Source organism: Drosophila ananassae, chromosome XL (assembly GCF_017639315.1).
Source record: "Drosophila ananassae strain 14024-0371.13 chromosome XL, ASM1763931v2, whole genome shotgun sequence".
In the NCBI taxonomy this organism is placed as follows: Eukaryota; Metazoa; Arthropoda; class Insecta; order Diptera; family Drosophilidae; genus Drosophila; species Drosophila ananassae.
The window spans coordinates 292,647-319,506 of record NC_057931.1 but is presented as its reverse complement, the minus strand read 5'-3'; the positions used below and the strand labels follow the sequence as shown (position 1 = coordinate 319,506).

The 26,860-nt window shown below is 52.1% G+C and overlaps 3 protein-coding genes across 4 annotated transcripts in view; all 3 read left to right on the top strand.

Moving 5' to 3' along the window:
* Positions 1–1,860: 1,860 nt before the first annotated feature.
* The window catches only part of LOC26513646, a 47,966-nt gene continuing 22,966 nt past the window's right edge, over positions 1,861–26,860 (top strand). Inside the window, exons 1-2 of one of the 2 annotated variants that reach the window (XM_044716673.1) lie at positions 1,861–2,022; positions 2,501–2,570. The gene's annotated coding sequence lies outside the window, so the exon portion shown is untranslated. Of the gene's footprint in view, positions 2,118–2,500; positions 2,571–26,860 lie in introns of both variants that reach the window. The other variant, XM_014905719.3, reaches the window with a different exon arrangement.
* On the top strand, positions 11,745–13,157 carry LOC26514944. The gene has a single exon (XM_014905739.3). The coding sequence runs from the start codon at positions 11,898–11,900 to the stop codon at positions 12,978–12,980; it is 1,083 nt and encodes a 360-aa protein (XP_014761225.1). The 5' UTR covers positions 11,745–11,897; the 3' UTR covers positions 12,981–13,157.
* LOC26513710 lies at positions 18,526–19,284 on the top strand. Its single transcript, XM_014905724.3, has one exon. The coding sequence runs from the start codon at positions 18,757–18,759 to the stop codon at positions 19,135–19,137; it is 381 nt and encodes a 126-aa protein (XP_014761210.1). The 5' UTR covers positions 18,526–18,756; the 3' UTR covers positions 19,138–19,284.

Genomic DNA, 26,860 nt, shown 5'->3' with positions numbered 1-26,860 from the left:
GGGCTTCGACATGCCCGTTTTGTTGCGGGTTGTTAGCCTTAATAAGAGTCACATCATCTGCCATTCGGCGGGGGCTGCGGGGCACCTTTGATTCGACGGGGGAGACGGGTTTCTTTTTCGGATTTTTTGGTTAAATCTTCATTTCCATATCCATAGTCGTTTCATTTGAAAATTGAAAAATTTCCAAGCGATAAAATTTTATCCTGCCCATTGCCAGGCAGAGTCAGAGGCAGAGCCATTGCCATTGCCATTGCCCGTGAATGCGAATGTCCCGCAGAAGGAGTCCCACATGCGAGTCCCGCATCCTGGCAGGTGCTGGGAATGAAAATGACAACGACAATGAAATGCACGGCGGTCCTCGCTCCTCAGGACCGAAAACAATTAAAATATTTCCTTAAATTACATTTACACATTTGTGTCCACGACGGGCATTAAGTGCGGAGTCTAGACTTTCGGGGAAATTCTTCGCGACTTGTGACTATCCCGGCTTGCTCCCCCCGACTCGCTCCCCCACCATCCCTTGGAGGCCTGATATTAATTACGAATTTATGATCCAATATTTATTGGCAATAAAGCCCAGCAGGCGCCCGGCAATCACGGCCCTCCCGCACCGGATGCGGAGTGCGGAGCGCGGACTGGACCTGGACTGCTTAACCCACTGATGCGTTGCTAATGAACTTTTGTCATCGCCACACATGGCGACCACTGGACATGTGGGTTAACTTTCCCTGTGGGCCGAAGATGATTGGGAAACTTGGGGCGAACAGGGCTCGATTAAAGGCAGGACTTGGCCAGGACCTCCCAAGGATATTAAATCGCTCTAGAGTCTAGAATCTAGAAATCGCAATAAATTATTCATCTCTCGGGTCGGAAAGGGTCAATCGGAGCACAACTTTTAATTGCTCCCGTTCGAGGGCCTTCGGCTCAGTTTTTTATGGCATTCCGGTCGCATTCGCTTCGACTGTCACTCCAGCGGGCTCGACTGCCACTCCGTCAGTTAGCCGGGCTTGTTGGCCATGTTTTATGTGTTTCGTTTCCATTGAAACCCCCAAAGAGCCAAAAAAGCAGCCAGCAGCCACAGAAATTATTTGTAAACGGCGGCTGTGACAATTTTTTCCATTTCGGCCGTTCCGTGGAAGTTGCTCCGCCACTCCGCCGCTCCACCGCCACTACTCCGCCACTAAAAACAAAAACACTGGCCGGAGAAAAAATTAATTGGAAATTTTTATGTCTCAAACATGTTGTAAGGGCCGGGCCGAGAGCGGCAGCACAAGCAGCAAGTTCGAGGTTAATTGTTTGATTTTCTAACAAAAAATATAAATAATTTTTAAGGCCAATCTCACGAGAGCGCTACCTGAGACTTTTGAGACGGCACCGGCACCGGCACCGCTACCCCATACCCGGACCGGATCGGGCCACAGGAAATGTTTGAATTGTAGTCTCAGTTCTTTTTGTTTTATTTTTTTGGATTTTTGTATTTCTGTATTTCTGTATTTTGGCCCAGGCCTTTGTTGCTCGGTTCTGCGGCAGTTTGTTACAAATTTCTCGGCTGCGTTTCCGGAGAGTGTAAACAACAAACGGCGATTTATGGCCCGCCGCATGCAAATCAGGGGCGAAGAAGGCTCGACCCCAGGCTGACCCTTCGCTAAGCGATCTGCTCGTCTTCGGGGAATCAGGGCCCCTTGACAGTGGCCCAGTGGGGCTCGCAACTGTTTACTTTAACGCCTCTGGGCCAGTGTTGGACACGGAACCGGCACTTCCCACATCCATCAGCCACTGGCTCCAGTTCCAATCACTCTTCCGCGGCCCTGGTTCCCGGAGAGCTTATCGATAGTCCCCAATCGCAACAGCCGTCGATCCAATCACTCCCGGTCTGGAACGGAAAGCTCTGCCCAGTCGACTGCCAGATCCGAATCGCGCTACAAGTGCCCCGCTCCGCTGGACTGGAGCTGCGAATTGCAAATAGCGAATTGGAAACCCGAGTCTGGGACACATATACGTGTCTAGGTGCCATCCGTCTAGGTGCCTGATAGACGCGCCACTGAAACCCGATCTCCTAGAGCGAATTCCCCGAATCGATTCCCGGAGATCCAAGTGTTCGATCGCTCGGATGGGTGGTAATTTCGTGATTGCAGGGGAGTCGGGCCGGGAGTGTTAGAAGTGCCAGCGATGTGTGTGCGGTGGCGCCGCCAGCTACACTCCTCCGTCTGGCTTTTCGTGTATCCTCTCCGACTTAATCCAGGTCCTGCAACAAGATCTGCGCCAGCGCGTTGTCCTCTGTCAGCCGCCACGTGCTCCGCTCGCGGGGCGAGGAGGAGGGGCGGTCTCCTGGGGAGGAGTCCTCCCTCGATAGTGGGACAGGCCGATCGAACAGTTTCCTCTGCTTACTATTCGAAAGGGTATATCAGCTGGCGGAAGTCTGGGACGGAGGACCAACTGCCAGGAATTATTATCCATCTTGCAATGTCTAATGTTCTAAAAATTTATTCTGTGCTTTCAGGCCATTGAGGAATCTTAGAGAAAAGGACATGGTGGACCTATAAGTCGACGTGCCAACGAAGCCAGCGAAGGTGAGTGCAGTGAACAAGTTCTAGAATTAGTAGGCAGCGCATTATGCCACCAACTTCCTTTGTGAATGACTCGCGGCTGGGTCCTCGAGCAACTCGACGTTGTTTCGGATTGTTTATTTAACTCGCTGCGCTTCCGGCTGCTACCGAGGCAGCTCTTCTCGGGGCCCAGCTAGCAGCTCGCAGCTCGCAGCTCGCAGCTTTATGGTTATGGAAGCGATAGCCCGGTAGCCACCAGATCCAGCCTCTTCTGGGCCGCTGCGATCGCAGGGAGCAACAGTAGCAATGAATTTGCATGTAGTACATGAAAACCGTGATCTCCAATTTGTTGTTGCCGGGAATGGGTATTCGGGAAGGGAGGGGGCCAGGGGCCAGGTAGCAGGGTATGGGGTTTCGGATTGGCGGGGCTACGTGGCTACGGATGCGAGGTCCGAGGATCATGGCGTTGCCTCGAATTGGTTACAGGGCCGTACTCAGCTACATGCCAAAAAAGTTTTGTAACATTATTTTAAGGTGGCGGCTCTCCGCCTGCTGCTACCTTGCTCTGCTGGTTCTTGGCTTTGCTGCAGTTCTGTGCACTGCGAGAAATCGTTCTCCCCACCTCTTCCAGTAGCCCCCAGCTCAGCAGCTGCTCCTCAGAGGATAATCAGATTAGGACTGAGCTCCCCCTGCTTTTCTCCCAGTGCCCTTTGGCAGCCTGGCTGCAAGTTGTCAAGCCTGCCATGGCAAATTTGCGATCAAGCGACAACAACAGTGACAACAAGAGTCGGTGACGGGACGCCCGATGTCCCAGTGTCCCGCTGTCCCCCCCAGCCCGCTCCCGGCCGAGCTGGGCGACCCTCCCCCTGGGCAGCCTCCGCTTCGGCCATTTCCATATGCACACTCGGTGCGATTCGGGCTTCTTGGGTTTCAGCGTGTACATCACGTCGCCTTGTTTGTTAACCCATCGCAGCTTCTCTCCGGGGTCCCGGCCTGCCCCCGGCCGCCTAACCCGCCCCGCCCCTCCGCCGCTGCTGGCCCAGAGCCCAGGGACCGAACTTTATTGACCATATTGATTGCTGCTGTATTGATCGCTTGTCGCCGATAAGAAGCAGTTGGGGACTTTTTCGGATTTCTCGCCGGGGTTTATGCGCTTCTCCTGGCCGGGCTTTCCACCTTTCCCCAGGGCGTCCCCTTCCTCGAAGACCTCCCCCTGCCACAGGTCGGTTGTCGTGAAGAGCCCCTCGCCTCATAATTACGAGAAACAATTTGCACTCTTCCGCATAAACGTAGACGTGTCTAGCGATGGCTACCGACCTGATACCCAGCCAGCGGGAGGCACCCGACTCCTCCTGGGACTCATCCTCTGGCCTCTCGCCTCGTTTCTGTTTTGGCTCCCAGGGCCTGGGGAGCTGGGAGTCCTGCCAGGTCCCAGGGAAGCGCTGCATATTCATAATTTCCAGCCGGGGATTATCAATTGCACATCTCAGTCATGAAAACGCATAAACATTTCAAAATGCCCGGCGCGGGTCAATAACTTGACATGAACGAAACAATATGCAGACACGTTCGCAGCAGGGGCAGGGGCAGGGGCAGGGGCCGGGCCCCGTGCCTGTCCCCCTGGGAAGGTCGCCCGACCCGAAGACAAAGAACTGCGGCCGGGCAGCCCAGCCACCAAGCAGCCAGCAGAGTTCGTACTGACTTTTCCCTGAATATTTGTCGAGGCCCATTGATGATGTGTGAATAATTGAAAGCGGCAGCAGCAGGTTGTTACTTTTCGGGGGCGGTGGGGGGTCCTGGGAGACTTGCAGAAGAGGAAGCACGAGCTTTTTCCGACTTGAGCCGGTGCTCAGCTTGAAGTTTCAAGCCTAGTGGCTGAGTTGTCTGCCAACAACAGGCCAGCAAACACTCCACGCGAAACCCTCAAGAGGCTGCTGCAGATCATCGGCTAGGAGAGGGGCGGACAGGGCGGGCGGAGGAGCAGAGGGACAGCGGGCAGCGGGCAGCGGGCCAGGGGAAGGAAAGGCAAACTGCCCCTGGTGGCGGACTATCATCCTAGAAAGGGCTCAGGTAGCTGGCACTACTCCGGAAACCTATCCTATCTTCTTAGAAATTCCTCGATTAAATGGTTCCATTTTCGTGATATTCCGCAGTATTTGTGCAATTCAAGTAGTATTTTCTCTCTCTGCAAGAATGCGAATCGCGAATAAATAAATAGTTCCAAGGAAACAGGAGAAACAGCAACCCGAGGGCGGAGAAGGTGACACCCACGTAGGGTGGGCAGAGATCCGGAGTTCTGGGACACCCATGGACGTAATCCTATGCCTCCTTGCGAGCACTATCGGGTATCTACCAGGTATCCGGTTCTATCCCTACCCCAGAAGTATGAAATGGTGATCCGCGAATGGGATCTGGAGAGCTGCTCCAGGGCTTTCTCCGGCCCCTCTCCCTCCTGTCGCTAGTTTGTAATTAATTTATTGCCCGGAGTCGGCGCTGGGACTCGCGATGTGTCAAAACTATTTTTAATTGGTGTCGCAAGTCAGTCACAGTGCCGGCCCGCTCCACGGCTTCTGGCCGCCATATCTGGCCGGGAGCTGTGCGTGGTACTTGGTGCTTAGTGCGGTACGCATAGACGCGATTTCCCGAAGATCGTAAACCAGGCGAGATCAAAGCGGAACTGACTGTTAAAAGAATTCACTTTCTATTTTCTGCGATTTAATTGATATTTCGCGGCGTTGTGTCTGTCGCACTCCCCTCCCCCTCCCCCGACCAGCCCCATCCCCCTGCTCCCAGGGAGCCTCTGCCCACGGCATGCCACGTGACTAATGTCCTGCTCAATAGACACTAAAGATGCATTACCCACAGCCAGGGGGCAGGCACTGCGAAGAACCAGGGCCAGACAGAGGACTGGAGTGTTACTGGGGAGCTCCCTCCCTCCCCCGGCTTTTCGCTCAGTGTAGCAGCAGGCCGAACCGAAGCGATCCGATTCAAAATGCGAGACGGGCAGGAGCGAGATCTGCTCTCACAATTGCATTTTAATGCAAATTTGGTGTCAACGCAATATCGACCATGACAGACGCAGTCTCCTTAGCTGCCTCCTTCTCCTGCCCCACGCCTGCTCCCCTCCCCCCTTCCCCCTTTCCCCCTCCCCGCACTGCTCTCTTGCCAGGGCCTCTCGACGGTGTGGCGGTGTGTAAGTGGCGGCTGCTGGGTGTTAAAGTGACTGATTAAGTTTGTGTTTCTGTTGTTGCCGTGGCTGCCTTTTGACGCTAAACGAATTATACGCTTACGTAGGTGGCAGACACTCTGGCAAAATCGGCGCAAGAAGAAGCAGGGCCAGTCGGGGACACTGCGAGAAATCAGGGCCAGAAAGAGCTATGGACTGGAGGGACTGGAGGAGTCTTGGCCAAGGAGCAGGCTCCATGAACGAATACTCATCCATAGGCATAATATCTCATAGCCCCAAGTAACCCCCATTCCTCTCAGTGCCCACACTCGCACATAGCGACAAATGAATTGAGACGCGCCGCAAAAGTTATAAATATTGTCCCTAGAGGGGCGTCATCGCCGCCTTTCTGTTGCCTGTTCTCCCTTTCGACTTTTTTCCGTTTTGGCCCGATGTCTTGGGCCCCGCTGGCGAAGCACGGGACTTGATCCTTGTGTGGGCGGGAGTACGCATGTAAAAATATACATCCCAGGGCCAGGTATGGGCGTTCGGGAGGGAGCTCTTCTGGGGGGCGACGTTATGATTTAGTCGCGAATCCGAATGGAGGACGCCGTCCCAACTGGAGGTCAATAGTCAAGGGATTCTTCACATCAAGAGAGCAGGGGTTCAGCCCGGGAAGAAATACCTAAGAAGCAGCATGCGCTTTCTCGTCGATAGAGGCGTAGGCCCTTTCTTTCCCGCTCCTGCAATTATTTCCAGACCCACTCCAGGTCCCATATTTACCATGACATTTAATAAAGTCGTTAAATATCGGAGGCCTCGTAAAAGTTTCGGATTTATGGTGGGCCCGAACCCGGTGGTTTTACGGCGCCGCGGCTACTGTCTATGGATCGGATCTGATAGGACAGTACTCTATTCGGTGCTCGGGCCTGTTAACCCGCTCCGAATCGATGGGCACTGGCGGTTACTGTGCAATTGAACCTTTCGGCAACCTCCGGTTTTATGGCGATCGTAAAGCCGTATACGGCTACGGCTACCTGTTACCTCGCCCATTGAGAGGTGGCACCCATTGATGTTTATCGGGCCATCGGTGAAAGTTTTATGGCCGTTCCGCTGGTGGCTGTCCTAGCTCCCAGGCAGAGCGCACTTTATGGCCCCTGGAGGAGAGAGATCTGCTAGATGTTATCTAATCCCGGAGACAAGGCTGGCCTGTCAAGGTCGGAGCAGCTCTAATATAGCCATAGAGCGATTGGCTTCCCACACAAGGCCGCAAGTGCCCAGCCAATCCTAAGCCCACAGGATTGCCATTTTCCATTCATGCCGGGCCTTCATTGTCCCCGAACTTCCTGCCCCGGGAAACGATTTTCAATATCCTCCGCCCGATTTTTATTGCTTCCTGTCGCGCTTTTCCAGCTTCCTGGGACAACCTGGCACCCCCTTCCCCCGCCCGTGTATTGGGTTTTACTTTCTTTTTTTGCGAGTGCCGACTGCCGCCTTGAATCGCATTTCAAAAGGCAACTTAATCGAGCAAAATAAACCGTTTTCATATGCTCGAATTGAGGCAAACACGTCGCATTACAAGGGTGCCAGGGGCGTATGCGGGGGCGGAGGGTCTGTGGCTGATTGTTGTCATTCGGCCCGGCCCGGCCCGGCCTGGATTGGGTTCTTTGGGGAATTCGCCGAGCGGGCCCAGAAGGGGTTGTCGCTCTCTTTTTTGCGCGGATTTTCTTGTTCACTTCACGCGCCGTTCGAATCGCGCGAAATCTGCCAGGTCTCCGGCTTTGTCAAAGGATTATCACTTCCTGGCGGGCAAGGACCGGGGGTAGAGCCCTGCTAATGAGCCCTGGCCACGGCCCTGGCCTACACTCTGAAAAAAGTGGGGATGGTGGGTGATTGCACCTCGAAGTGGGAGCCCCAAACCAGCTGCACGTTGTCCCCAGTGCAGCCGGTGAACTCTCCCCCCTGCAGGCGAATATTTCGGAGTGACAGTGTGCAATATGCGTTGATTTTTTATGGCCTTCAATTCGCTCCGACTGCGACTGCGACAGTGACTGTGACTGAGACTGAGACTGCGACTGCGAAGTGGGGCCAAATGCCGAACTCCGAGTCGATGGCGATGGCGATGGCGATGTCGATGCCGATGCCGATGCTCCGCGCTCCGGAGTCGCTGTGCCGATCTCGAAATGCAGATAATAATTATTTCAATATGTGTGACTGACTTGCTTGAATGACTGACTGCCAGACGGACTGCCAGCCAGACGGACGGACGGATGGACGGATGGACGGAGGGGCAATGCCAATGCCAAAGCGTCGTCCCAGATCGTCATGATCTTCATTATGCGAGTGGATCAAAACCGCGACGCCGCCAACAACATTTCAGTCTGCTCGCCTGCTCTTCTCTGCCCTCACAAGGGGTATTACGGCTGTTGCCAGGAACTTGAAGGAAAAGATTAGTAAAAGTTGAGGAGTTAGCGAAGTATTCCAGCCCACTCCTCCAGGGTTCAAAGGGTTAGGGAGCCACAAAGGACTCCACCATCAAAACTAATGTTTTTGAAGGGCATTCTGGTAGTCTGCCTCAAAGGAGGCCACATCTCTTCCGAGTTTTTGCAGTTGGCTTGTTTTTGTTTTTGCATAACGTGGTTCTTGTTGTTGCTCCTCACTTAATCACTTGTCGAGCGCGGGGCGGCGAGTGTGGTGGGCTTTTAAGTTGAAAATTGAATTTCTAAGAATTACAAAAACACAAATACGAATACAAATACAAATACAAATACAGATACGAGCCGGAGCAGGGAAGTGCCGTTGGCATGTCAGCCCATCCGTCCCCCAGAAAAAGAAACATCCCCAATCCGTGCCGGGGTCGAACCTGCCCCACTCCCCCACAGTCTCAGTCGCTGTCTCTCGATCTGGATATGGACATGGATATGGATTTGGATAGCACATATTCCATATCCCATATCGCGTATCAGCATGACGGGCTTCGTTTCATTGCATTGCATTAATTTTGCCAATTAAAAAGTAAGTAGAGCCGAGCCTGCATCCTGGCCCCTGCCTGCTCTCGGCTGTGGGTGCCCCGAAGTTTTCAATACGATTCAGTCCGCAATCCGCACACATGGATGGCTGGGAGATGAGGCGACTGTGTGTGGGGTTTGATGAAATGCCGCTGGCAGTGCCACGCCCCCCCTTATTGGGCTCTGCGCTGCCCTGCACCCCGGAGTGCCCGGCTCGGAGCAATCAGTTCTCGGTTTTTTGGGAAGCCGCATCTTTGCGCAGTGGTTGGTTGCCTGGCGTCCCAACAACAATATCAATAATTAAACAAAAGAGGGTTAATTTCAAGAAAAGCATTCCGCAGCGACAGCTGGTTTGGGGAGAAAAGCTCTGCTTTCTTTGGATTAGAAGACACGTCTTCGATTTGCCCTTTTGTTTATTTTTAATTCCTCGCACTGTGGTTGGGGCGTGTTTCTGCTCGGGGCGGAGGTTCTTCGACCTGCCTCCTCCTTCGCCTTGGGCGAGACCCACTCCGAGGCAGTGGCAGAGGCAAAGGCAAAGGCAAAGGCAAAGGCAATCTTCTGGGGCATCCAGTCGCAACCGTTTTGTGGCGCAATTGTCTCAACCGTCGACGCGTCGCTTGCGTATCGCATATCGCACCTGATGGGCTGATGGCGATGGATGGGCTGGTCCCAAACAGCTCCACCCTGGGCTCCCCACAGCCGCGCCGGAGGTGGAAGCCGAAGCGCCGTCCAACCATTCGTATAATTGTCGATGCGTTAAGGTAATTGTACACCCAGCCAGCCAACTGGCTGGCAACTGAGCCACAGCTACAGCCACAGCCAGAGCCAGAGCCCTGGCCGAAAGCACAAAATCCAAAGCAGAAGAGCAGAAAAGCAAAGCAGAGCAAGGCCGAGCGGCGGCACTGAGAGAAATATCTTCGAGACCCATGCCAAAAGGCAGTGGCTTCCAGAGGGCATCCCTACACTTCCGAAAAACCGAAAGGCAACAGACTTTAAAAGCAAAGCAATCTGAGCTAAGCCGAAAGCAAACTAATTTTGCCCAGTATCCATCAGATACTCATGTGTATCTGTATCTCGGAGCATGACGACGGTTGGGCGATAAGTGGGCGCCATTGGGGAGGGGCTGTGGGGGCGGGCTGCAGAGCATAGATGGCTCAGCTGCCTTCTGTTCAATGCCATCGTCGTCGATTCACTCAGACGTTTCTAAGTTTGCGTTTGTCGTCGTTTGCCGTATTGATGGCACGCTCCGCCGCCCGCCGCATGCCGCCCGCCGCCCACCGCATGCCACTGCCGGTCCGCCCCCAACACCCCACCTCCGGCCCCCCAAAACCGCCACTTACCTCCCCCTGGAGAGCATTTAAAATTTTAGTTTCTGGCAAGACAGACACATCAGTTCGGTTCGGTTCGGTATAGTTTGGTTTTCGGTGTTTGGTTTTGGTCTGATTTGCTAGATTTGATTTCAGGAAATCCCAGCCGCCTCACCCACCCACCTGCAGCACACCTGAACGATAACACACGTCTTCACCTCCCTCTCCCCAAGTGTGTGAGACACATGCCCGGCTTTGGTTTTGGATTCCAATTCGGATGCGTTCGTATTCCGATTCGCATTTGTCAAGGGGCCCGGGCATTGTCTCCCCGGCTGCGATTTGTTTGCATTGTGCCAGGGAGTCTTTTGTTGCAATTGAAAAATTATAGCAATTAAATGCAATCCCTGAGCACCCGAGACAATTGACTAGACCGAACTGAACTGGACTAAGAGCTGCACTAACGCGCGCCAAGGTCCAGTTGGTTTGGCAATGCGAACTGGGATTGGATTCTGTGGGGCGCGCCGAGGGGTAACTCGATAGGAGCTGCTAGAGCAGAGCTCTTTGGGGAAAACACAAATACTGCTCCCAAACTGTAAACAAACTGCTGGCCAGAGAACACCTCCGAGGAGAACGTACCAAGAAATCGATTAGAGCGCGACATATAGCAGATAGAATCAGGGCGGGCGGAGCTAGTCGTAGTTGGAAGCTGGAAATTGGAAACCCCATTTACACGACATACTTGTGGGCTGGAAGCCAGGGACTAACCAGGGACTTCTGCGAACCGATTGATTGTGTGTGGCTTCCATTGAAAATCGGCTACCGAGCTGGTGTCGGGCGGGCATATAGACCAGATCTCGTGTCCAGATATCCGGGCTGGCTCGGACTAAGCGAGAACCTCTCGGTTAGTGGGTTAAGCTTAACCCCCGGACAGTGTCGCACCCGAAACGCGGAAAAAACGTATTAAATACAAATTTCCTGGTAATAAAAAACAGAGAGACGGCCAGAGGTTGGGGCTACTGGACGGCTCGATGGCTGGATGGCTCGATGGCTCGATGGCTCGATGCTGCTGCCAAAATAAAGAAATAAATCTTTACAGCCCCCGTGCCAGAGAGAGAGGGCACTTCTGCGAGTGACTAAGCGAGGTATAACGTATGTATCTCCGATCCGGAGTCGCGTCCGAGGCGGGTTTATTGTTGCTTTTGTTTATTTCTTGTATCAGCGTGTAAATCTCGCTCACACACCAGATGAAATACTGAGACTCGGAGCTGAGAGTCGACAAAATTTTATTGGAAATCTGTACGCAGAAATAGTCATCACCGCATCCTCATCCTCATCCCAGCCCATCGTCGTCATTATTATCGTCATTATCATCATCTTTCGGATTCGAATTCAAGCGCATCTTCATCTTCATCTGCCGCCCGATCTTACTTGTTTTTCCCTGTTGTCTCTGGTGCTTCAGATGCATATCTGAGCGGGCTGGCAATAAAAATATATATGAGCTGTTGATGACTGCATATAAAAATTATACGAAACGGTCCGGCCTCTGTATCTGTATCTGTATCCGTATCTGTATCGAGGGGGGCAGGGGGCGGGGGGACGTGCGTGATATATGTGTGTCGATCGGTGGCAGGAACTGAAGGAGTAGGATCTGAGTATTCCCCATCTGTAGTACAGTACCCTTCTCGAACTCAGCTACCTCTGACATCCCCGTCATGTCAAGTTCGGAGATCTTCCCCCCCGTACGCCCCACTCGCATACACTCCCCACATCGGCACACATTGAAGAGATCGGTTGAGCGATTTTCGAAATATTTTTCAAAATACTGGAAGGAACATCGGGTAGCCAAAAAATTCCCAAAAAAAGCCCCAAAATGGTTCGCGCCCCGCTGAAGAAGAGGACGCGCGCACGGCGCCGCACTGTGTGGATCGAGGATCAGGAGGACTTCGACCTGGTGACCGCCGAGGAGCTGTCGCAGTCGATTCAGCGCTGGTCCTACGACTGGCAGAGATCCCCCGATTCGGATTCGGACTCGGAGATCGGATCCTACCATCCGCCAAAATTAAGAGAGTTAAGTGCCTACGGGGAGTGGCGATTGCCGGACGGGAAGACCAGCTGGGACTTCCACCAGAGCGCCCTCGACCTGATGGCCAAACTGAAGTCCGAGCCGTACCCGGACATTTTCCGTCCACCCCCCCTCGTGGGGGCCAAGGGGAGCTCCAACCCCGTGCTCTGTCCCTGGCGGAACTCTGTGCCGCGCTGCCTCTTCGCTGACGCCCTGCCGGCGATCTACGCCCGCGTGAAGGAGCTGATGGACCCCCCGGAGTGCGAGGGAGCCGTGGGCTACGACCAGCGCTACTACGAGTCGTCCACCATGGTCAAGTCGCTGTCCGTGCGCCCGCGGCACTGCCGCTACCCGCCCGAGCGGAGCAACCTGCCGGGCAGGAACCACTCGTGGATGGACGGGCGGCACTGCGCCCGGTTCTTCGTGGAGCTGAAGGAGCCCCTGCTGGACTACCAGCGGCTCCGGGGGCTGCCGTGGCGCCTACGGCCCCAAACGAGGCCCAACAAGCTGGGCATCGGGTGCCGAAGCAATGCCAAGAAGCAGCCCAGGACATACCGGTCCCTGCGGCCGCGGGCCAGGATCATCCTGCACGAGGAGTCCAGCGAGGAGCCGCAGCAGTGGCTCGAGGAGGAGGAGGAGCCCGAACTTGACCTCGACCAGGACCCGGACCCGGACCAGGACCAGGAGAGGGCTTCCTCGCCCTCGGAGGACTTTGTCGAGTGCGAGCCGGACGACTTCGAGCTGGACACGGAGCTCTCCTCGCGCTCCTCCCAGACGTGGGGCATGGAGAGCTCCCCGCGCCTGCTGCGCACCCAGTCCGAGTTCCTGCTGGAGCTCCCCAAGGACGGCCTCCCGCTCAGGCGCTGGGTCAGCATGGACAGCCTGATTTGAGTCTGAGCCGGAGTTGGCCGCTAGTTATCCGTGAGAGGAGCCAGACCCAAAGCACAACACAACACAATGAGACAGAAAGAAGCGAGAAACGAAGAAATTGTAACAGCAACACAGGCAGCAGCTCATCGATCAGTTAAAATTAATAAAATACTCAATAAATGCGTTCACAAAAACGTGTGCAAACAATCGATCAATCAGGCGCTATGACAGCCCCAGAGCCGAGGCCGGTCCGCACTGTCTGCTGTCTGCTACCAATCCGTTCCGAGGCAGGGACTTCAAAACAATTACACAGCAGCATTTCCAAGTCGCGAGAGCGGGTATCTGCCAGATACCCGGCAGATACCCGGCAGAGCAGCAACTGCCACCGCGCTTCGTGCGGGACGCGGCCTGTGGACTCAAGCGATTAATCGATAGCAAATAAAAACATTTCGACAACTACTTCCAGAGAACAGAAACAGCGCTGCGCAGAAATAAGTATCACAAAGGCGGGAGAGACCCCAAACAGAGTCCGCGGCTACACTGGGGGAAACAAGTGGCAGTTCTGGGCTGCCTGGGGGCTGTCTTCGGGAATTCCGGCCCGAGCCTCCTCGCAGTGTAGCCCACTTCATGGGCAGCTCCATCGGAGGCTGTCAACAACTCGACGTTGTGGGATGAGTGGCGTGGTACGCATAAATGCCATGGAAATTTTCTTTTTAATCAATTATGAGTATTAACCGAGGGGCCATATGGGGATCGCTTGGTGGCGAGCAAGCGGGATGTGGGATGTGGGATCCGGGATCTGGGATGTGGGATCTGGGGATCTGGGAATCGAGCGAGCATGTGGTTGTGTGTTTGTTGTATTTTGTATCTTGTATCTGGTATCTCCTATCGCCGATCGTCGATCGCTGGGGTGAGAGCTTGAATGCGAGGCTCGCGCGGCGGCCGAGAGATACAAATCCCAAACATTCTTCGTTGAATGCTGTGGATGCCAACGCCAGACCTAAAGATCTCCCTAAATATGTGTGCGAGGGTACAAGTGTAATCCCTGAATACAAGGCAAGAAATGAGCCAAGTGGAGTGCCACTTTGAGGGCTTCTCGATCTCAAGTAGCGGCCACGGAGGCGAGCGTTCTTCCAATCCATTGGATTCGTTCGAATTCCTCATCCTTGCCTCCTGGCAGGGACTTGCCGAATAGGCCTTAGCTCTTGTCTCAGGTCCTTCCTCTAAATCAAACTTTTTCAAGCCATTTCTCCGCAAAGTTTCTATGTTAAGACACTTCCTAATATACAGGACAGAAGCCAGACCTCCTCTAGAACCCATATGCCCTCCTCTTCCAGGGTAGCTCCATCCATCCCCCGGCAAACAAATCATAATCGGTGGCTGTAGACAGTAGCTGAGTCGCTTCAAACGGTCGACAGATTGTCTGTCAAATTGACAGTCCGCGGCTGCGGCTGCGGCGCGGCAGAGGGCGAGTCAAGTGCAGAGCCACCAACAAGTTGCATCTACGCTGTACACTGGGGAAAACGGGGCCCAGGAGCTGGGCCTGGACTTGGCCCTGGAGTCGGATGCGGATCGGAGGGGTGTCCAGGGACCTTCGCAGGAGTCCGGGCGTAGGCCGCTTGACTGACTGACGGACTGGCTGTTGGCTTCTGTTTGCGGCGCTGACTCGGCACATTTCCAGAGCTGCAGATCCCCAGATCCGCGCACTCGAACGTGAACGCGAACGCGAATCCGAACCTGAACCTGAACAGCATCTGCATCTGCATCTCCGGCCGCCTCTGGACCCGAATCCGAGCCCGAATCTGCCTCCGAGCCGCGGCCTGATGATTTTCCGCCTGGACAACCTGTTGGCAACTCATTAAATAATGCCGATGACTGGACAAATTCGAGGTGCTCCGGGCGAAGGCTCCAGGGGCCAGCCTTCTGTATTTTGAACTCCACTCCTCCCCGCCTCCCCGCCCGCCTGTCCTGCTCGAATGAAAAGTGATTAAACAAGCCCTGCATAATCCTTGCTGCGCCGAGGAATTGCATTCGGCCGTTGTTGCCTTAGGAACGTTGGCGTTATAATTCTACCTACCCACCTTCAAGCCCCCAGTCTGCCTCAGCCTCCGTCTCCGCCTCCGATCCCCGCCAGCTGACAGGCCGCTTCTGTTCCTGGAGGAGCGTCTTGGAGGCTGTGTGTGCCAAAGTGACACTTGTACAGATTTTCTTAATGCGCCAAAGTGCCACTTGTCGTCTGTTGACGCTCCTCCGAATCCCATTCCGAGCCTCTCCCGGGCATCCCCGCAGATCGAAGCCGTTTTGTACGTGTCTCGGCGGTGAAATTTTGTTAAATCAGCCAAGTTGCCTCGCCCCAGAGCTGTCTCCCGCGCTCTAATTGCTGGCCAGCGCGTAGCACAATTTGTCACATGCCAAATTAATAACGAGCCGGGTCCTGCGCCCAGGACCTCTGCCGGGGCAGTCGCTCCAGAAACAGTAGCCGCGGACCTGGCCTCAAGTTGGCAGAATCGGGCCCTTGATTGAGTGGAAGAGTGGAAGAGCTGGGCTGCGGCTCTGTGGGCTGCAGGCTGCGAACTAGACGAGTGCCAAGTGGTGTTCAGTGGACTCTTCACTTGGCCGGGTGGGGGCCATCATATTTGGGTTCTGGGCGGGAAGAAAGGGCCCAACTACAGCTTGTATGGCAAAACAATTAATTAAGGAATAGATAGAGACCCGCTTTCTGCGGCTTCTCTGGAGAGGACTGCCCCTTGGTTTATTTGTCACCGAACCGAAGCGCAAGTGGCGTTCGAGAGAAGCAGCAGCCCGACATGCAAAGGCAGCCGAGGAAGCCACGGAGTCGCTCCAGTCGTACGAGAGGTAAAAAATCCAAAACGAGCTGCCGCGGCAAAAACGCTGGGGAAATAATTACAAATTAAAATGAAACACGGAATGGGACAGCGGCGTGTTCGTACGTATATGCATAAGGCCGTGTGTGAGTGGCTGTAACCGAGGAGGAGCCGGGAGGGGCTCCGCCGTGTTATAAATAGCTCCGCTGACGACGCCGCTGGCCACGCATGCGCAAAGATTTGTCATAATTGATAAACGACAACATCGGCCGAAGCGCTACTCCTCCGTTCGAAGAGCCGGGAAGAAATGACGAGTCAAGACGCCAATTTAGAGTTCCCTGTTTGCCGCTCTATTGCGCTGGAGGGGCGAGCCGGAGGGCACAGTCGCTGTGACAGGAGCAGTGATCACGCCATGGTCTATGGGAGATCCGTCAGGAATCGGAACAGACCGTCGAGTTCTCCTTCTGAAGTGCCAAGGTTCTTATTTGAATTCTCTCACTCGGGCTGGAAACTCATCCGAGAACTGCTCTGGGGCAGCTGAAATTCCATCGATAGGCTGCAATCGAGTCAGATCGGCGCATTCCTGCCCCAGCCGAAAGATGCCACTCCGAATCTCGATCTCGAACCGAATCCCAGCCAAGTGACGATGACAATGACAATGACAACTTCAGCATCGGCTCCAGACTTGCCTGCAACTGCAGCTTCGACTTCAGCTTCAGCTTCAGGTTCAGCTCCAGCCTCGAATGATGAAGCCAAATTGGCAACGCGTCTTTGTCTTGCCCCTCGCGGCCCCTGCCGTGGTTTTTTTGTGGCCCGAACGTGAGAACCAATTGCTATGTATGGTCATTACAAGCCGGCCAGTCGGAGACGCTCCGGCCCCGCTGGTAGGAGCGAGAGATAACCCATAAATATTTTAATGATGATTACATTTTAAAAACGGGCACTGCGGCACGAAATCGAATGAGGAATCACGGGGCCGATCAAGAGCCTCCACCGGACTGATCGCTGGGTGCTGGCCGAGATCGGGATCGGGATCGGGATCCTGCTCCAATGATGAGCTATACTCGCCGGCACTGGGCGACACTGACGACATTTTTCGAATCGCATTGACAGGCCGGACTGGGACTAAAAGCGATAATTATTGTGCCTGTAAGTGTCGGCGATCGTGTTCTCCACTACCAGCAGCAGCAGCCGAAGAAGCAGCTGTTGGTGTATTTGCAGTGTGTACTATATTCCTGTCCCTGATCGACGGCGTTTGCCAATGTAATTTCAATAATTTTATCTGCTGCCGCTCGCGTCTGCCGTGATTCGATTGGCGAGCGGTGACAGATCAAAGCCGCTGTTCGCTGAAGAGGGCACTGCGAGAAAGGGTCTTTAGTTGCTTGAATTGGACTTCGTCTTCGGATTAAGGAGGTGGAGGCTTTTCTCCCACTGTACGCCCTGTCGGCAAAGATCAGTGATCAGCTCCGGCAGGCTGGAGATGGGTGGAGCTGCTCGGTTCGACTGCCTGCTCCAGATGTTTAGCTGCACTTTGGCGGAGCTCTGGGAGCTGGTGGCTCGGAGCTGGAGTTCCAGCGATCGCAATCACTGCGCAAGGAGTCGGCGGAGGGCAGGCGGGCCGGAGGGCAGGAGGCAGGCGCAATCATCAACTTCAATGCGAGCGTCATCAGCCGACCACTGCCAATTACTCGCTGGCATTGTTGACATGCCTTTTGCCATTTGCATCGTTTTCGTATTGATTTGTTTAGCTCTTTTTCGGCAGCGTCCGCTGCGGATCCGGGGTCCTGCCATCCTTCGGTCCAGCATTTTTCTCCCACGGCCAAGCAGCGTGTGAATAATGGTCGGCCGGATCGGCCTGGATCGGGTTCAATGCGCCGCCGAGTCGAGTCGATCAAAAAAATGTCAAAAATCTATCGAACATCGAACTGGATGGGTCCTGGCTGGGGGAATGCCAGCAGGATTGTAGGTCAGTTATCGACCCAGTTTACGTGAATGAAGCTGTCTGGGGGGGGAGATCTTGGTTCTACTTTTTAGATACTACTTAGGGGGCTCATAGCAGCGTAGCTCCTCCCAGGACTACATAGTCCTGTTTTGAGAGACTAATTGCGTCCTCTGGGAGACACTCCTGCCTCCTAAGCTCCCCCACTGGCTCCCACATAGATCCGCAGTCGGGCAATTAAAATTCGATTGAATCGACACGAGGTGAACATGCTAATGGGGGATCGCCACGCCTGTTGCCGCGGCCCGGAGCGATTTTCCCACACCAATTGGCGGTTCGAGAGCGGGGCCCGAACCGATATCGGAACCCCGGCACCCTTGCCCCCCGTGCACTCCACTCTCTCCCCGAAAATAAAAGCATTTCGGTCGCATTTCATTTGGGATTCCGCGGACGTTTCGGTTCAAACATAAAATAAATAAAAATCAGTACAATTCGAAGAGCTGTTGTCGCCTTTGAGCTTTTGCGACAATCACTCACGTTGCCATTTGGCGGTTCCGTCTCAGGGCCCCTCCTCCCCGTCCGCCCTCGTCCCTTGATCGAATCATCGTTCAATCATCGGCGATCGTCTTTGAGGCCCGTCCCAGTCCCTGTCCCGGCCCGGCCCGGCACGGCCCGACTCACTCGGTCGAGTTTATTTGTTAAATGTTCTGCGTATTGAAATGAAATTTGTGTCGCTCAACACGATGACATATTCAATTATCCGATACGATGCCACGTGATTGAATTATTGAAATGCCAGCGGAGCCGGGCCAGGTGATGGATTTATGGAGCTGCGAAAACTACACTACTTCTGAGGCAGTACTCCATGAGATGATTGCTTTCGGGGAGCACAGGTAGTTGGCTGTTGGAGCTGCTCACTCAAACACACACCAGTAGGAACCCCCACTGTCACAAAAGCACACATCCAAAAATATCCAAATCCCTTCAAAGACCCTCCAGTACCAAATTGAAGCGTGTATCAAATTCGAGCCCAATGGACGGCGATCAACTGGAATGCCGGAGTGCCAGCAGCGAGCAGGAGCTGGCCCACAGCCGCTGTCGCCGAAAGGCCGTTCACTTTGCCTCCGTCGGGGACTTCCTCTCGAGCCTCAACATCAACGACACCTCGCTGAGCTCCCTGCAGGGCCTGCGGACCCTGACCCTGGAGGACTACCTGCGCTCCATGCGGAATCCGGAGCGGATGTCGCCCTCGCCCCCGGGCGACGGCAATCGGCGGTTGAACGGCAAGGCCCCTCGGAAGATGCGACTCGGCCGGGAGGACTTCAACCGTCAGCGCGAGCCCGGGAGTCGCCTCGGAGGATCTCCGGACGAAGCGGCCTACATCCCCCAGTACACCGACAAGTTCTGTATCTGACGGGCCGCTTCCCTCCGAAGAGCCCCTCAACATCAAGCCTGCCTCTAGCTTTTAGTGAACAGCGCGTTGAGCCGTGGACCCTTTAGTCTAAGACGCATCCTTTGATTTTACCCTCTCTTGTTTTAAATTATAAAAGCTAGTCCAACACCCATTGGCGTTTGCTGTGAATGCTTTCAGTAGAAGTCCCCTCCCTCAGGCGAGTCATAGGCATGGGGTTTTCCTTTCCCGGGACGGGTCGAGAAAGAAGCGGTCTGCCTGACAGCTCACTTTGCATAATTGTGCAGCGCGTCGGGCGGCGCATACAAATGGATTATTGAACCGAATTCCTGATGGATTTTTTATGGTTTGATTTATGATGGCCATGCAGTGTAGGTCTGGGGAGTGGGACTGGGGCTGGCATCAAAATGGTAATTGAGCTGTTTATCGATTTGTCAACAACAATGACCCGCCAGGGAAGCTCCATCGGGGTTTATTGACTATTAAAATTGTGTCAAAATGTGTTTGAAATTTTTTATTGCCAATTGCGCGCGGCGGGTGTGGAGACCGTAATGTGGAACCAATAAACAATATCGGCTTCGCAATTGGAATTCGGCGCTGATCTCTGTGCGGGAGCCGTGTTTCTCCGCCCCAGGGCCTTTCGAATTAATTTGCCGAACGAACTAATTAAAGTACGCGGCGGGCAAAGCGTGAAGCCACAACCGAAACCGAAACCGAAACCGAAATCAAATCGAAATCGAATTCGAGAAACGCTCAGAAGAATAGACAGCCGGATCGGACATGGCGAGAAGTCAAGTCCCAGTTCGCAGCTTGGGGCTGGGATGCAGGGCCTGCACTGGAAGAATAGGAGGGTGTAGTCTGGATGTCTGTTATTGTTCCTCCGATTGTATCTGCAGAGGGAAGAATTGGAATTCTAACGACTTCCCTAACGCGCTTCTTGGCGCTTCTTGTCGCCCTCCTCCCCATTTCTCTCCGTGCAGAAACTATCTGCGAACTGAGCTTGAGTAATGAGCCCCGGAGTTTGGCTCTCAGCCTGGGCCGCGGTCAGACTGATATCCGTGCCCGCCTCGAACTGACTGACTGAATGACTAACCGACCGAATGACTGACTGACTGGGTGACTGGATGACTGGATGACTGGATGACGGCCCGAATGAGTGGCAGAGAACCCTCCGGATCGCGGGGGGCGGAGCCTGACTGACATTTGATTATTGGCTTCCAATTTGTTGCAGATTTTGTTTTCATTTTCCATTCAAGCGCAAATTGCGTGCCCGGCAATCACGGTCCGCCAATTTGCAGCCCGCGGAGGCAGACAGGGATGGCACGAGTGGCCCGACAGAGAGAGGGCGAGCGATCAGCGAACAGAAGTCAAATTGTGGCCAACATGGAAATTAATGGGAGGCGATCGAAGGACTGGAGCGGGGCTGGGGATCAGGCTGCTGTTGTTGCTACTTTTTGTTTCTGCTGCTGCTGCTGCTGCTGTTGCAGCTTTCCTGGCTGCTGCCAAATCGGCGGCAGGAAGAGAGCTATTAGCCAGAGAGAGATGGATAGACGGAGGAGGCCCGCAGTGCCCTTGTTGCCTTACTTGCTCCGTTTTCTGTTTAATGACGGCAGTTCGATCGATTTGGCTGGCTGCGAGTCGTGGCAGCCCCACCTCCTCGTCCACCTCCAGATCAGATCCAGTTGCTGGATGGGTCGCTGGAGATGACCCTTCCGCCCCAGAGACTTGGGAGCTATGGCACCTGAACTTGCTATGGACTTCAAGTCACTCTTACTACAGCTCCGATTAACTACTACTCTTGGATGTCTTTAGTTAGAACCTATCTCACATTTCATCCTGTGAGTCGTGACACGATGTCATCCCCAATATCCCCATTTTCAGATCGCTGCTGCTGTTGGTAGCTTTTTGTTTTAATTTTTGTGTTTCTTCTGGCCTGCTTCTCTGTTTTGGCCGGGCCAGAGCCCAGGCTCCGACTGACTGGCATTTCGATCTGTCTGTCAGTCAGCTGCCATTTTAGCTTGGCTCGAGACCAGCTCCAGAGCCCGTACAGGTCCAGATACAGATACAGATACAGATACATTTTCAGATACAGATACAGATGCAGAGATCGAGCAGCCAACCGAGTCGGCGAACCAATTGATTGACATTGCCCACAACGCCCTTTTGCCAGCAACCTGGCCAACTCGGGGCGGGCCAAGTGGCCTCCACTCTTTTCCTTTTCTGCGCCGGAGCAACTGTACCGGAAATGTGTGAAAATGCGAGCCATTCATGAACTTGCTGCTATGCTGATGGCCAGCTATGCGCCATCCAGCCACAAATTATACAACAATAATTAATTGAGGCAGAAGCGGCAGAAGCTAACAGCGGCTAACAGAAACCAGTTAGCAACCTAAAAGCACTCCGCAGTCGAAGTTCATTCAAGAAAAGCTGACAATGACAAAAAACAGTTACCGGTGTGTGGAGCGGTCAAAGCCGTGTAATTATGAAATTCAAAGAAATCAGGCATTAAACTGAACAATCTCGAAACAAACAAGAAATATGATATATGGCCGCGGCCGGGTACTCAACCTCGGCTCTTGGCACTCTGGCTCTTGAAAAAAAATGTTTTTATAACTAAATTAGCATGAAGCCACCGCCCATTGATAACTCCAGTCGGCTGGCTACTTATTTTTGGCTTGTATCTGCTTCTGGCCCATTCAGAGGTTGACAAATTAATACACAAGACTTTTATTTTTGAAGTTGGCCGACCAGCTGGCTCGCTGGCTAGCTAGCTGGCTGGATTTCTAATTGGGAAGTGCTATAAAAAAATAGCCAACAGGTCCAACTTAAAGCCAACTCCAAGTCCATCATTTGATTGCCACAAACCCGTCTTTTCTCACCATTTGCCAGCCGGGTTGGTTTACGATTATTTTACAACCATTATTGTTATTATTTAGTCGCCTGCCCTGCCCAGCCCTGCCCGTCTTTGTATTTTGGTCTTACAGAATTTCCAGCGAAAACTCTGAGCCACCGAACGGATTTATGGCCATTAAACCCTGAGTTATGTCTTTATAAAAATCCATGTTGTGTGGAAAGCTGGCCGAAGGGGGAAAAGCAGAGTCGATTTCCGTGAAACCCTGCTCGAAGGTACTCCAATTCGAGATGATAAGTAATACATGGAGATGTACATATGTAGGTCTCTGGTGTTTCCCAAAACTATGGGGCTATGGCTATGGCCCAGGGCAGTCCTTCTGGGAATCTCCCCAGTTGGCCCAGCCTGCCATCTAGATATCCGGACGCTGCCATAATTAGTACAGCTCCTTACACTTTCCTCGCATTCCTGCTGCCATTCCTCGGCCGAGGTTCTCATCGCTTCAATTGAGCAGTCGCCGGAGATTTTCCATTTGCCATTTTCCCAGGCGATTTCAATGTGCCACAAACGTGTACACATTTCTAATTAAATTTTCAGAGTTGTTTTTCCATTCTGCGCGATTTTTGATTGACATTTTGCATTAAATGTTCTGCACCCAAAGCTCTCCCAAGAAAGGCAGCCCAGCGACTGGGAAGGGGATGGGGGATGGGGACGGGAACGGGGACGGGGCAGAGACTAGCCACAGCCACGTTGAAATTGATCAATTTCACATAATTTCAAGGCAAGTCGGACGCGGTAATGCAAATCCGACAGATGCGACTACAACTGCGATTGCGATTGCGACTGTTAGAAGAGCTTAGATCGCTTTTCCCCGGGAGAGGGACTCCGAGATACATTCTGCGGCAAGATGGGAGCCGGCCCAAGCGGGTTTGGCTGCCAGCCGGAGACCAGAAAGGGGGATACTCCATACGTGGATTCCAGTTTCCACCGACTGGACCCGACTTATGATTGACAACGACTGTGTGTAAGTTCCAGGCCGGGGCCCAGGCCCAAACCGAACCATTCTGGACCTAAACCAAAGCCGAACCGTAGCGATCCGCGAATACCCGTATCCCTGACAGCTTGACGGCCTTTGGGCGCTTTAAACGTTTCGGTTGCCTCCCTCGCCGCTCCACTGGAGGCACTGAGAGAAAATGTGCGTGGGATCTATTGTTGGCTTTTGGTAGACCTGGAAGTAACTCATCTCTCTTTAGAAAAGCGTTGCTGATTTATAATTCCTTCTCAGTCTCATAACACTCTTATTTTTCTGAGTGCATTGCACCTCACCTGAGCCACCCCGCGCCCCTCGCCTTTTAATTGCTCGCCGTCTGCTGGATTTCTTCAGCTTCTTTCACAATTTTCATTGATCTTTTTTCGAATGTGCGCAACTGTCGGATTTTGTGAGCTGTCAGTGGAGCGACTGTGGATCCTCGGGTCCCCACCCCTCGAACCCATCGCCCCTCTCCGGGCTCTTAGCCCCCCACTTGCTTTCGTTGACTGTGTGTCAGTGGCGTGGCATATCTTTGATTTGCTAATTAACGGTTTGTCGGTTCAGTTTGACATTTGAACATGAGTTCTTGACATTTCTCTTTCTCTCTCCGTCGATTTTGTTTGGGTGTCAAGGGGTTAAGCCGCTCTAGGCCAGGGGGCCCAGGGCCATCCGATCTCCCAGCCGTCTTATTGATTTGATTCGCCCTTGAATTCTTACCCTTTTCGAGAGGTTCCTCAGAAAAAATTTAAAAAAATATTCGTGATCCATATTTTGATGCAGAACGATGGGGAATCGATAAAGAAAGCGTTTAAGGTATCCCTCGCAAGGATCGGATAAGAATTGGCTGAAATACAGCTATGGTTTGGGCCCATATAGGGGTTTTCGAGGATTTCCAATGGGGTCCATGGGAAAATTTTGAGAAAAAATTGAAAAAATATTCGGGTTCCATATTTTGATGCAGAACGATGGGGAATCGGAAAAGAAAGCGTTTGAGGTATCCCTCGCAAGGATCGGATAAGAATTGACTGAGATACAGCTATCGTTTGGGCCAATATAGGGGTTTTCGAGGATTTCCAAGGAGGTCCATGGGAAAATTTTGAGAAAAAATTGAAAAAATATTCGTGATGCATATTTTGACGCAGAACGATGGGGAATCGATAAAGAAAGCGTTTAAGGTATCCCTCGCAAGGATCGGATAGGAATTGGCTGAGATACAGCTATCGTTTGGGCCCATATAGGGGTTTTCGAGGATTTCCAATGGGGTCCATGGGAAAATTTTGAGGAAAAATTGAAAAAATATTCGTGATGCATATTTTGATGCAGAACGATGGGGAATCGGAAAAGAAAGCGTTTGAGGTATCCCTCGCAAGCATCGGATAAGAATTGGCTGAGATACAGCTATCGTTTGGGCCCATATAGGGGTTTTCGAGGATTTCCAAGGAGGTCCATGGAAAAATTTTGAGAAAAAATTGAAAAAATATTCAGGTTCCATATTTTGATGCAGAACGATGGGGAATCGATAAAGAAAGCGTTTAAGGTATCCCTCGCAAGGATCGGATAAGAATTGGCTGAAATACAGCTATGGTTTGGGCCCATATAGGGGTTTTCGAGGATTTCCAATGGGGTCCATGGGAAAATTTTGAGGAAAAATTGAAAAAATATTCGTGATCCATATTTTGATGCAGAACGATGGGGAATCGGAAAAGAAAGCGTTTAAGGTATCCCTCGCAAGGATCGGATAGGAATTGGCTGAGATACAGCTATCGTTTGGGCCCATATAGGGGTTTTCGAGGATTTCCAATGGGGTCCATGGGAAAATTTTGAGGAAAAATTGAAAAAATATTCGTGATCCATATTTTGATGCAGAACGATGGGGAATCGATAAAGAAAGCGTTTAAGATATCCTTCGCAAGGATCGGATAGGAATTGGCTGAGATACAGCTATCGTTTGGGCCCATATAGGGGTTTTCGAGGATTTCCAAGGAGGTCCATGGGAAAATTTTGAGAAAAAATTGAAAAAATATTCGGGTTCCATATTTTGATGCAGAACGATGGGGAATCGATAAAGAAAGCGTTTAAGGTATCCCTCGCAAGGATCGGATAGGAATTGGCTGAGATACAGCTATCGTTTGGGCCCATATAGGGGTTTTCGAGGATTTCCAATGGGGTCCATGGGAAAATTTTGAGGAAAAATTGAAAAAATATTCGTGATCCATATTTTGATGCAGAACGATGGGGAATCGATAAAGAAAGCGTTTAAGGTATCCTTCGCAAGGATCGGATAGGAATTGGCTGAGATACAGCTATCGTTTGGGCCCATATAGGGGTTTTCGAGGATTTCCAAGGAGGTCCATGGGAAAATTTTGAGAAAAAATTGAAAAAATATTCGTGATCCATATTTTGATGCAGAACGATGGGGAATCGAAAAAGAAAGCGTTTAAGGTATCCCTCGCAAGGATCGGATAGGAATTGGCTGAGATACAGCTATCGTTTGGGCCCATATAGGGGTTTTCGAGGATTTCCAAGGAGGTCCATGGGAAAATTTTGAGAAAAAATTGAAAAAATATTCAGGTTCCATATTTTGATGCAGAACGATGGGGAATCGATAAAGAAAGCGTTTAAGGTACCCTTCGCAAGGATCGGATAGGAATTGGCTGAGATACAGCTATCGTTTGGGCCCATATAGGGGTTTTCGAGGATTTCCAAGGAGGTCCATGGAAAAATTTTGAGAAAAAATTGAAAAAATATTCGGGTTCCATATTTTGATGCAGAACGATGGGGGATCGATAAAGAAAGCGTTTAAGATATCCTTCGCAAGGATCGGATAGGAATTGGCTGAGATACAGCTATCGTTTGGGCCCATATAGGGGTTTTCGAGGATTTCCAAGGAGGTCCATGGGAAAATTTTGAGAAAAAATTGAAAAAATATTCGGGTTCCATATTTTGATGCAGAACGATGGGGAATCGATAAAGAAAGCGTTTAAGGTATCCCTCGCAAGGATCGGATAGGAATTGGCTGAGATACAGCTATCGTTTGGGCCCATATAGGGGTTTTCGAGGATTTCCAATGGGGTCCATGGGAAAATTTTGAGGAAAAATTGAAAAAATATTCGTGATCCATATTTTGATGCAGAACGATGGGGAATCGATAAAGAAAGCGTTTAAGGTATCCTTCGCAAGGATCGGATAGGAATTGGCTGAGATACAGCTATCGTTTGGGCCCATATAGGGGTTTTCGAGGATTTCCAAGGAGGTCCATGGGAAAATTTTGAGAAAAAATTGAAAAAATATTCGTGATCCATATTTTGATGCAGAACGATGGGGAATCGATAAAGAAAGCGTTTAAGATATCCTTCGCAAGGATCGGATAGGAATTGGCTGAGATACAGCTATCGTTTGGGCCCATATAGGGGTTTTCGAGGATTTCCAAGGAGGTCCATGGGAAAATTTTGAGAAAAAATTGAAAAAATATTCGGGTTCCATATTTTGATGCAGAACGATGGGGAATCGATAAAGAAAGCGTTTAAGGTATCCCTCGCAAGGATCGGATAGGAATTGGCTGAGATACAGCTATCGTTTGGGCCCATATAGGGGTTTTCGAGGATTTCCAATGGGGTCCATGGGAAAATTTTGAGGAAAAATTGAAAAAATATTCGTGATCCATATTTTGATGCAGAACGATGGGGAATCGATAAAGAAAGCGTTTAAGGTATCCTTCGCAAGGATCGGATAGGAATTGGCTGAGATACAGCTATCGTTTGGGCCCATATAGGGGTTTTCGAGGATTTCCAAGGAGGTCCATGGGAAAATTTTGAGAAAAAATTGAAAAAATATTCGTGATCCAT

What these genes read in the sequence shown, in the direction of transcription:
- LOC26514944 (XM_014905739.3), top strand. Translation starts at nt 11,898, where the DNA reads ATGGTTCGCGCCCCGCTGAAGAAGAGGACGCGCGCACGGCGCCGCACT.
- LOC26513710 (XM_014905724.3), top strand. Translation starts at nt 18,757, where the DNA reads ATGGACGGCGATCAACTGGAATGCCGGAGTGCCAGCAGCGAGCAGGAG.